We start from the raw sequence: 11,974 nt of genomic DNA, 5'->3' as shown, positions 1-11,974 counted from the left end.
ACAACGCCCTCCTCCGGGAGCACGCCGCTCGCCCAGGCCACTGCCCACCTCTGGGCTGTCTGTCACCTTGCTCGCCCCCGCATCGGGGCCGTTATCAGCCTGTGCTCCCTTCCTCCCCCCGCTCTAGACTGCCATCGTCTTTGTTTTCGCCGCTTAGAAACATCTTCCCATCCCGCACGCGCCCATCCCGCCTCCTCCGGGCCCGTCAGGGTTCCCCGTCTGCTCCCCATCATCCCTCTCCAGTGCCGCCTGCTCCTTCGCCAGCCCCCTTCGTTCGCTCCTGCGCCCTTCAGTTTGTCACCCCCATACTCCCCACCCCCCACCCGTTTCCAGTACCCCGTGCACACGTGTGAATAACCATTGCGTTCTTGATCACTCCCTGTAAGATCCAGTTCATCTTTTGGGCAGTTGTCTGTCTTGCCACCAAATATCATCATCCACCGATTGGTTTTCCTTCCCGATCTCTTGCCGGTGGGCACAGGTTATGACATAGGTTGTCCATTTTGTTGCTTCTCAGTATCTTCTGTGGATGTGTATACAGTATTTTCTATCATCATCCCCTCTCATTCCTCCCCCTTTCCACGTAACCTCTCCTCTGGCTTTTCCCTTCAGGGTTAACGCAGCGTTTTCTCCGCAGGGCTCACCAGCTGCCTTGCTATTCCGTGACCGTGGGTCTGAGGAAGCTGTGGGAAGTTAGGAAGTCGGTAGTGGAAAGAGGAAGGTGTAACTCAATGGGTTACGTGAGCCCTGGCACTTTAACAGCTGTATCATTTCTGGACCAAGCGCTTAACCTCTCCAAGCCTCAGTTTTCTCATCTGTAAAACAGAAAAGAAAAAAAGTTACTGATAATAAAACCTGCTGTGGTTCTGTACCCCACAGAAGCTTTTGGAGGGTAGTCTGAAATTGTATAATGTGAAAGAATTTAGGCAACAGTAAAGCAGTATATAAATTATGTGACACTGTTTTTGTTTCTCCATCATCATCATGATTTTCCTTTTGGCATTTATAGTTATCTTGGCTGAAAAGCTATCTCTCCCTATGCCCATTATTTTGCCTTTGCAGCAGAGGTTCATTCCGCTTGAATCAATATCTGTGCTTGCTGACCTGTGCACTAAATAAACACTGAGAGTTGTGCCCTTTTGGCAAAGAGACAGTCGTAATTTCAGTCTCTCTATCAGACCCCAATTGAGCATGACTAGCAGCCTGCACACTGTGTGTGCGACTCGCCTGAGACGTCCCCCTCCTGGGGAAGCCCTCCTGGATCCTTCCATCCTGGCTCAGGCCGTGTCTGCGCTTCCATGGCACCTGTGCATGTCTCTGTCACAGTGTAATGGATGGCTTGGTCTCCTGTATCTCCAGACTAGACTATGAGCACTTGGCCTTTTTTCACTTTACATTCCCAGGGCCTAGCACAGTGTTTGGCACATAGTGGGCGCTCTGTAAATGTTGACTGTAAGAAGAGAGTAGTAGATTACACTTAATTACACACATTAGCATTGATTTTAAGGGTTAAATAAGGAAAATCGCTTAAGTCTTCCAACTTTAGGTGTTACAGTTTCCTAAAGGATGCGCTACACGTTGAAGTGCGGTTCTATTCCTTTTCTTCAAGTCTTTTAAAAGACCCAGCTTCTCTCACTCCTCAGCATTCTCTGTCTTCGTTTCCTAGTTTATCCACAGCCTTTATCCTTATGTCAGTTAACTGCACTGAGCCATCAAAGCAAATTTTTTTTAAAGCAATTTCTTAATTTTCCTCTGTTAGTATAGTGAGTGAGTGGAGCAGAACTAAGTTTGAATTGTGATTCTTATTTATTTGCTGGGTTACCTTTGGCAAGTCACTTAACTCTTTTGAGCTTTAGTTTCCTCCTCAATAATAATAATAATAATAATAATAATAAAAAGGTAGTAAGAATGACCCTGCGAGATCTTCTCACTTAATTTTTACAAGGGTGGGCATGATGACTGACACATAATAAATGCTTGATAAGTATTATTTTTCTGTCTTGTTGCATAATCTTTTTCAGTTGTGTACCAGAATCCACTTTACACAATGAGCATGATTTATTTACTAGGCTACCATTAAAGGAAAAACTGTTTTTGTTTGTTTGTTTGTTTCATTTTTAGGAAGCAGGAGAAATCCTTTCTTTTAGTGATTAATAATATCAGAGGGAAGAAATGACTTTGATTTACCTAGTGTAAGCTGTTGCTTTCCAGACTCTCACTGACCAGACTAATGGAAGGAAAATTTAGTTTGATGAGAAACTTTATAATTGATTAGAAAATGGTTTCTCAAGCTATAAATTCATTACTACCCTTCTCCCCAGCTAAATTAATATTAAATACTATAGTCTGTTTTAGTGTAATGGAAAGAATGCTGGACTTTGAACTTAGACATTATTAGTTACTGCGTTATTGTCCTTCCCTTCACTTAGAGAGCAAGAGACACACAGAGAGAGAGAGAGAGAGAGAGAGATGGTAGGGTTTTCATGCCTATTTCATATGACTACTGTAAGGATTTATTAAAAGTTAAATGAAAATTTGTGAGGTCAGTTTAGAATATTGTCAGAAAACCAGCAAAACCAAGAACTCTTCAGGCTAGGTCTTGGGAGTGGGAGAGGAACTAAGGCTGAAGGCTGAAGGCTGAGGGAAACTGCTGCCATGAATATCCATTCACTTATTCAGAATTTGTTAAGTGGTGCTCACTAGGCAGACCCGATAAATAAGACAAGCAAACTGTCCAAAGAAACACATCTAATAGGCTGGTTCCTAATATTTTCAATAGTCATTTCACTATATCTAACTCTTTGTAGCCTGGTAGAATAAGTAACAACTAAATTAAAAGTTAATAGCTGGGGTCGCTTTAATCTGGATCAGATTCAGGTACTGAGAGTCTTTGAGAGCAGGGCATCAAGAGAGAAGGGTATGATAAGGATTTACCTTAAAAATCCTGTAAAATCTGTGAAAATTTTAATTTTCACATCCCTCCTTTCCACCTTTTGCTTATCCTGTTGTTAAACTCATTCTTGTTCAGATATACCCTTTTGTTACCTTTCTAACCTGGAAGTATTAGTCCTGAGGTCCCAAAGGGAGGAGTTATTAATAACTTTTGCTTTGCCCTCCCTTTTCCACACTCCTGGCAAAACAGAATCACAAATGCAGTTTTTTTCAAAATTGGTCATGTTTAAATGTCTTAGATTGCATTCAAATTCATTTATAATACAGATGATAAATATTCAGTGTTTTCTATTGTTTCATGAACATTTGTAATTCTAGCCCCCATGTCTTTTCTGAACTCTAGACTCATATATTCAGCTCTCTACTCTATATTGTCTCTTGAAAATCTAGACATCTCCAATTCAGCATATCCAAAACTCCTGACCATCTTCCCAGACATGCTCTACCTATATATAGTCTTCCTTGTCTCAGTTTTTTGGCAACTTCTTTGCTAAGGCTAAAAGCCTTGGAGTCATCCTTGACTTCTCTCTTGCCCTTCAATCTGTTCGAAAATCATGCTGCCATGATTTAAATACTAGTATATCCAGAATCTAGCTACTTCTGCTACTATTTCTTTTTGGTCACCATCATGACTGTTCTAGATTGCTACAATAGTCTGCTAACTGATTCCTCCTGCTTCAGCACTCATAGCCTTACACCCTTTCTACACTCCGCAGAAAAGGAATTCTTTTAAAATAAAAGGGAGATCATGTCAGACCTCTGCTTAAAACCTGTAAAGGCTCCTCTTTCACTCAGAGTAAAAGCTAAAGTTCTACAATGGCCTATAAGGTCCTGCATGACTAAGCCTTCCCTTAGCTCTCCTACCTCTCTCTTACTTTATTCTCACTACAGTGGCTGCCTTGGTTGAGGGCAAACATTCCAGGCAGGCTCCTACCTTAGCATCTTTGCTTTAACTGTTCCCTGTGCCTGGAATGCTTTGCCACCAGTTACCTGCATGGGAAGTTCTCATTTCCTTTACATTTTTGCTCACATTACACTCTGTTAATAAGGCCTACTCTGGCCCTAGCTGGTTTGGCTTAGTGGATAGAGCGTCAGCCTTCGGACTGAAGGGTCCCAGGTTCGATTCCGGTCAGAGTACATGCCTGGGTTGTGGACCCTATCCCCAGTGGGAGTGTGCAGGAGGCCTCTGATCAGTGATTCTCTCTCATCATTGATGTTTCTCTCCCTCTCTCTCTCTCCTTCCCTCTTCCTCTCTGAAATCAATAAAAATATATTTTTTTAAAAAGGCCTACTCTGACCACCCCCTTGATTATTGCAGCCTGTTTACTCTCCCACTACCCTCCCAATCCCCCTTTTCTTTCCTCTGTATTTTCTTTTTACCTTTGTACTTATCTAAGATACTAATTATTTTACTTATTATGTTAACTTTTTATTGTCTACTAGAGGCCCGATGCACGAAATTCGTGCAAAAGTAGGCCTTCACAGCTCCGACGGCCTCGTGGCCTTGCGGCCCTGCCTCCCACCCATTGGTTCCGGAAGGTCGTTTTGCCCTCTGGTCTAATTAACATATTAGCTCTTTATTACATAGGATTTTCTATTAGAATGTAAGCTTCACAAGGGCAGAAGTGTGTTTGCTATAGTATCTCAAACACCTAGAATAGTGCCTGTAAATATTGGTTGGATTCAATGAAAGGTAATATTATTGGACTCCAGAATCCTCTAATAGTCACATTGTCTCCTGTTTGTTTTGGACTGTGTGCAACAGGAGACACCTTATAGGGGGATAATGAGCTATTGTTGATTATTTAATAAGTAGAATAAATAATCCAGGATAGGAAAATAGAAACATGACAAATGATTCTGTGTAGGTTGTTACTATATTAAAAACATGGACTTGAGGCCTGAGGCTTCCCACTTTCCTATCATAGGGCATCTGACTGGAAATTAGACCAGCCTGATTGGACTGGTCGCCTCCGAATCACTTCAAAAGGGAAGATTGCTTATATCAAACTCGAGGACAAAATTTCAGGTAATCTATGCTAGTAACCCTCTAACACTGGTTCTCAACCTTACTAATGCCGCGGCCCTTTAATACAGTTCCTCATGTTGTGACCCCCAACCATAAAATTATTTTCGTTGCTACTTCATAACTGTAATTTTGCTACTGTTATGAATTGTAATGTAAATATCTGATATGCAGGATATATCTTCATTGTTACAAATTGAACATAATTAAAGCATAGTGATTAATCACAAAAACAATATGTAATTATGTATGTGTTTTCCGATGGTCTTAGGCGACCCCTGTGAAAGGGTCATTCGACCCCCAAAGGGGTCGCGACCCACAGGTTGAGAACTGCTGCTCTAACGTATTAAGGATATTGCTTTGATGTGCTTTTGTAAGTACCTTCAAGTTGGGGACTGAAATGGAAATACTTGTTAAATGGAGTTTTAGGTTTTTGCTTCCTTTGCTCAAAGAAGTCTTTTCTTACCTGCCAGGGGAACTTTTTGCTCAGGCACCAATAGAACAGCATCCTGGTATTGCTGTGGAGACAGTGACAGATTCCAGCCGCTACTTTGTAATCCGGATCCAGGATGGTACTGGTAAGGGATCTGAGATTTGGAATGGGATGATTAGGAAAATAGTTCATGCACTTCAGTGAAAATGTTTCCTGATTGCATTTATCTCACTTCAGTGTACTAATTTTTTCTCTCCCTTTTCTCTAAAGTTAACTATAATTGCTAAAGGAGAAGGATTTACATATATTTGTAATAGATAAGAACACAAGTTCAAGATGTGGTAATTAATAGGTAGATATAAATAAAGTGTATATCTAACAAAAGAATTTACACATATTGCCCATTTGTTCTTTGTGATGGGTTTTGGTGGTACTATCTTAAATCACTTATATCTGGGGCAACCATTACCTTTTCTCCATAGTCAATATCAGAGGTTGGCAAACTTTTTCTGTAAAGAGACAGATAGTAAATATTTTAGGTTTTGTGGCCCAGCTAGTCACCATTGCAGCTACTCAATTCTACTGTTATAGTGTAAAAGTAGCCATAGATTTTATGTAAACAAATTGGTGTAGCTGTGTTCCACTAAAAATTTATTTACAAAAACAAGCTATGGCAGCGTTTGGGCCAGGCGCAGTGGTTCTCAATCTTCCTAATGCCGCGACCCTTTAATACAGTTCCTCATGTTGTGGTGACCCCCAACCATAAAATAAGTTTCGTTGCTACCTCATAACTGTAATTTTGCTACTGTTATGAATCATAATCTAAATATCTGATATGCGGGATGTATTTTCAGGGGTCGTGACCCACAGGTTGAGAACCGCTGGTAGGGCCTTTATGTAGTTTATGGGCAATGTTCAGGGAAAATGATTCATATTCCCAGACTTCAGGTAGGGTAACTGTTACATTTTCTTTGGGTGGAATTTGCCATTGGGACACTCCTATTCTGAGTATTCCTATCTTTTTCCCAGGACGTAGTGCTTTCATTGGCATTGGCTTCACAGATCGGGGTGATGCCTTCGACTTTAATGTCTCTTTGCAAGATCACTTCAAGTGAGTGAAGCTCGTCCTTACTTACCAGGTTAAATGGTCTGGGGAAAGCTGCTTTTCAGTTGAATGGGTACTATCTCCTTTACTTCCTGGTTTCTTTATTTGGTAAACTAGTTTATTGTGAATAGAAATTTTCCCATTCACTCTGTTTCTTTACATTATCTTTGTATCTGTTGTATCCTTTCCTTATAGCCAGGAATATGTTTTTGATTCCTTGTACAATGGTTTGAGATGATGCTTTTGTTTATACCTCTGGGGAATTAGCCATTATTTTTGGTGGCTGAGAGAGGCATGCAGTGACAACAGGGCTGCAGGAAAGATATGTGGAGAGTTAAGTGCCAGTTTTGCTGCTTCATGTAACTGACTTGATTTGTGCTTATTGCACCCTTCTTCAGCTCACCTGACTTTGGCGTAGCTGTAGTAGAAAGCTCCCTGCACACTGCCAGCTTTCCTACTTCCAGGGCTGGCATTCCTCTGCTTTTCTGCCCCCGGGCTCTCTGACCTTGTGGAAGGTCACTCAGTTAACAGGGGCGCAACCTGGCAGAACAGAAGACTTAACACCCACTCAGGGGCAGCTCTCAAGCATGGGGGATGGGAATTGGTGGCCAACTGCTCTCCTTTGGAGGGACAAGTTTAATACATATTCTGTTTGGTTCCTCGGTGGTTTTGAGCCCCAATTATCCTCTTTCTTCGCTTTTCTTTTTTTTTCTTTTTCAACTCTTCATGTTCCTCCCTTTGCTTTCTGGAATCCTGTTTTACATAAATTAGCTTCACTCATATCTGTGTGTCAAACTCTGCTGTCAGGGAATCCAAATTAAGATGACTTACTCTTTTGCTGAAGGTGGGTAAAGCAGGAATCTGAGATTTCCAAAGAATCTCAGGAAATGGACACACGCCCCAAGCTGGATCTGGGCTTCAAGGAAGGACAGACCATCAAGTTGAGTATTGGGGTGAGTATGGCTTTTTTCTTTCCTTTCTGTATTTTCATAAGCCTATGACTTCTCCTTTTTTCTCTCGCTTTCCCTCTTTTTTCTTTCATAGAATATTACAACCAAGAAAGGAGCCACTTCTAAGCCCAAGACTGCAGGCACTGGAGGCCTAAGCTTACTCCCACCCCCACCTGGAGGCAAAGTCACTATTCCCCCACCATCCTCCTCAGTTGCCATCAGCAATCATGTCACTCCACCACCCATTCCAAAATCTAACCATGGAGGTAGTGATGCAGGTAAATCTCTCTAATACTTTAAACACACACACATTTATATATATATTTTATTGATTTTAGACAGGGAGAGAGAGATAGAAACATCAATGATGAGAGAGAATCATTGATCGGCTGCCTCCTGCACTTCCTCTATTGGGGATCCAACCCATAACCCGCGCGTGTGCCCTGACCGGGAATTGAACCGTAACCTCCTGGTTCATAGGTCAAGGCTCAACTGCTGAGCCACACCGGCTGCGCTCTCTAATACCTTTCACTTTCAGAAATCATACATTAGGTTGTAACTGGATAACACCATTTTCCAAGGAGAGTGCTGATGTTTTTTCTGTTAAATGGCACTTGGTACAGAGAAGGTAATTCAGGCAGCCTTTAGCAAGGTATCAAAGCTTTTCCAGTGAACTGAGATAATGGTATCTGGTAGGTTCTTTACAGAAAATGGTTGTATAGCCCAGCTGGTGTGGCTCAGTGCTTGAGCAGATCAATGAACCAGGAGGTCATGGTTCGATTCCAGGTCAGGTCACATGCCCGGGTTGTTATCTCGAACCCCAGTAGCCGGGAGTGCAGGAGGCAGCTGATCAATGATTCTATCTCATCATTGCTGTTTTTATTTCTCCCTTCCTCTCTGAAATCAATAAAAATATATTAAAAAAGAAACAGGGTGGGTATTAAAAAGACTATTTCCTTCATTGTGCCTCGGTTAGATGCGAGTAGGCCTGAGAGTCAGATGGACCCAGTTTTCAGTCATGGCTCTGCTACTTTATTTCTGAACGTGCTTGGTAACATTACTTAAGTTCTTTGAGTTTCAGTCTCCTTCTCTACAAAATGGAGAAGTAAACTACCCCAGGACTGTGAACATTAAATGATGGACTGCACCTAGCACAGTATTTGGAACATAGTAGCCATTCAGTAAATGTTATTTCTTAATCCTTTCCATTTCTTCAGGAGGGCAGTTGGGAGGAGATGAGACATCTAGGTTTGTGAATGCATTTTTGTTCTTCTTTACTATCTGGTGGGAAAAAAAATAGATATAGTTATTTACTTTTGAAGAATGAGAACATTAGAGCTCAGAAAGTAATTTTCCTAAGACTAGCGAACCAGATATTACAATCTGTGAGTTAAAAAAGTGTCACCAGAAGGTTAGGGATAATATCTAAGATTAAACATTTTTTTAAAAATATATTTTATTGATTTTTTACAGAGAGGAAGGGAGAGGGATAGAGAGCCAGAAACATCGATGAGAGAGAAACATCAATCAGCTGCCTCCTGTACGACCCCCACTGGGGATGTGCCCGCAACCAAGGTACATGCCCTTGACTGGAATCGAACCTGGGACCCTTGAGTCAGCAGGCCGACGCTCTATCCACTGAGCCAAACCAGTCCTGGCTAAACATTTTTTTTAAGTTAATTTTAAAAAATTATTTTTTCCCTTTATTGATTTTTAGAACGAGAAGAAGGGAGAGGGAGAGAGAAAGGGAGAAACATTGACGAGAGAGAGAGAGAGAGAGAGAGAGAGAGAGAGAGAGAAAGAGAGAGAGAGAGATATCAGTTGTCTCCTGTATGTATCTTGACCGGGAATCAAACCCATGACCTTCCTGTGTACAGGATGACACTCCAACCCACTGAACCACACCAGGGCCAGGGCTTAAATGAAACTTTATTTTGAGATTGTAGAGTCATATACAATTGTAAAAAGAATGCAAAGAAATCCCTTATACCTGTTACTCAGTTTCCTTTAATGGTAACATTTTGCAAAACTATAATAACACAACTAGAAAATTGACATTGATACCACCTACCAATCTTACTTCTGATTTCACCAGTTTTATGTGTTCTCTTTTGTGTGTATTTATTCTGTGCACTTTTATTGTGTGTAGGTTTCTGGATCCACCACCATGGTCAATTCTATCTCTCCAAGGATCCCTTCTGTCATTCTTTTATAAGCACACCTTCCTCTTAGCCTCTTCTCTCCCTCATCCTCACACTCTCCCCAGTCTCTAATCCGTGGCCATTACTAATCTGTTCTCCATCTCTGTAATTTTGTCACTTCAGGAATGTTTTATAAATGGAATCATATATAACATTTTGGGTTGGCTTTCTTCACTCAGCATAAATTCCCTTGGGATTCATCCAAATTGTTGTGAATATCAATAGTTTCTTCCTGTTTATTGCTGAGTAGTACTCCACGGTATGGATGTACCACAGTGTGTTTAACCATCACCCATGTAAAGAAATCTGGGTTGTTTTCAGCTTTTGGCTATTATAAAGCTGTTGTGTATAGATTGTGTGAACATACGCTTTCATTTCTAAGATTTATGTTATGTTTTTCTCCTTTTCTTTTTCTTTTCTTACCTTGTATTCAGATATCCTTTTAGATTTGGACTCTCCTGCTCCTGTCCCCACACCAGCACCAGCTCCAGTTTCTGCAAGCAGTGACTTGTGGGGAGACTTTAGCACTGCATCCAGGTATGAGCATAGTGAAACCAACATACTCTCAGTCAGGTATGGATGGTATGTACAGTCAGATGAAATCTTTGATCTGGGAAAATGGCATTTGTAGGTCATAGAGAGTCTTTGGCAGGAATTCTAGGTAAGGAAGTATTGGAGTGCTGGAGTGGTGGAATAAAACTGTGGAATGAAGTTTGAGTGGGATGTTTTAGGCCTTGGTAAGTAGGATTGCCTTGAAATATACTTTCAAAAATTCTGGGCAGCGATTTTCTTTGAAACTGTTAAGTAAACAGTGGAACAGCTATCCTAATATTATGCCTTTGGCTTTCTCTCTGTTTTGTCTTGCAGCTCTGTTTCAAACCAGGCACCACAGCCATCCAACTGGGTCCAGTTCTGAATAGCATTGGCAGGATATTAAGGATAGACTTGAAGAATGAAATGACCTTGAGGGCACCAATCTGTGAGGGAAGTTAGGAATCTCTTCTTTCCCCAGAACCAAAATTACTGGACAATCTTTTTCATAGCTTCTCCATTGTGTTCAGGCTGGTTTATGTCACTCCCCTATGTTGTTATTTGTACAGCCAAGAAAGTGTCTCTTATCTCCTCTTCACTATCAAGGCAGGGGAATAGTAGGTCTTATCATACTGTGGCTGACTCTGAAGGGCTCCAAGGCCAGGGTTTCTGAGGGGGAAATGACCTTTAACATCTGCAGCATTTTTCTCCATCTTTTAAATGCTTAAACATATTTCAGAATCATCTCATGACCCTTGTGCGCCTCTTTGTGAAGTCCTATTTAGCAATTTCAGGGGAGACTTCCTTTTCCATTCACCCAAGACTCTGAAAATAGACAGAATGACTTCAGTGTTTACAAATACAGAATTTTGATAGAGATAGAAATGAAGAAAAACCTGTGTCTTGAGTCTCTGCTATCTATATCCTCCAGGTTTATTCTGTTCAGTGAACATCCAGTGCTGGATGAAGTTTCATCACCCTCTCATGTGTTTACATGTCTCTTCCTATGATAAGAGGGTTGTGTTGGTGGCATCTCCACTATTCTTTTTTAAAAAATATATATTTTATGATTTTTTTTTTCTTTAGAGAGGGAGAAGGATAGAGAAATAGAAACATGGATGAGAGAGAAACATCATTGATCAGCTGCCTTTTGTGGGCAGGGTATTGAGCCCACAACCCGGGCATGTGCCCTGACCGGGAATTGAACTGGTGGCCTCTTGGTTCCTGGCTTAATCCTCAACCGCTGAGCTGCACCAGCCGGGCTCCACTGTCCTTTTGTTTGTTGAATAGCACAACATCTTTGATCAGTGGGTGTCTCTTGGATAAAAGAGGTTCAATTGTGTTCCAAGTTATATTCTAGAGAAGTGTTTACAGTAAGTTCTCGGTTAACGATGTCGATAGGTCCTGCGACTTTAAGCCAAACCACTTATAACAAAACCAGTTTGACCATAGGCTAATTGATATAAACAAGAACTAAGTTCCTACAGTGTCTCATCAATAGCATAAAAAAATGTTATTAAAGGACCTGCTGTACATCCTTGCAGCTCCATCTAATTGCTGCATTATGACCTAAACTTGAGGGGTTAGAGTTTTTAATCTGATTTGTAGAGCAGAGAGGTTGAAAACATAACTCTTGTTCAGTACCCACATTGCCTTGCTGCCTGCGTATCTGGCCTGTTTCCATAAGCTTTGTTTCAACCCATCTAGCTCTTCAATAGAAGAGCAGCTATTACATGTATCACCACTTAAGAAGGAAGCTGGAGAGTCACCACTTTA

General features: G+C 41.2%; 1 protein-coding gene across 1 annotated transcript in view; it reads left to right on the top strand.

Moving 5' to 3' along the window:
- Positions 1-11,297, top strand: part of NECAP1 (NECAP endocytosis associated 1) — an 11,495-nt gene extending 198 nt beyond the window's left edge. The window contains exons 2-9 of the mRNA XM_006764753.2: positions 409-481; positions 4,859-4,981; positions 5,452-5,556; positions 6,441-6,522; positions 7,361-7,469; positions 7,561-7,744; positions 10,102-10,204; positions 10,535-11,297. Coding sequence (XP_006764816.1) covers positions 409-481; positions 4,859-4,981; positions 5,452-5,556; positions 6,441-6,522; positions 7,361-7,469; positions 7,561-7,744; positions 10,102-10,204; positions 10,535-10,583 — 828 coding nt within the window. The 3' untranslated portion in view covers positions 10,584-11,297. The remainder of the gene's footprint in view (positions 1-408; positions 482-4,858; positions 4,982-5,451; positions 5,557-6,440; positions 6,523-7,360; positions 7,470-7,560; positions 7,745-10,101; positions 10,205-10,534) is intronic.
- The last annotated feature ends 677 nt before the right edge of the window (positions 11,298-11,974 follow it).

This window comes from Myotis davidii, unplaced genomic scaffold, assembly GCF_000327345.1.
Source record: "Myotis davidii unplaced genomic scaffold, ASM32734v1 scaffold1721, whole genome shotgun sequence".
Classification (NCBI taxonomy): Eukaryota; Metazoa; Chordata; class Mammalia; order Chiroptera; family Vespertilionidae; genus Myotis; species Myotis davidii.
This window is presented reverse-complemented; position numbering and strand designations above follow the sequence as displayed.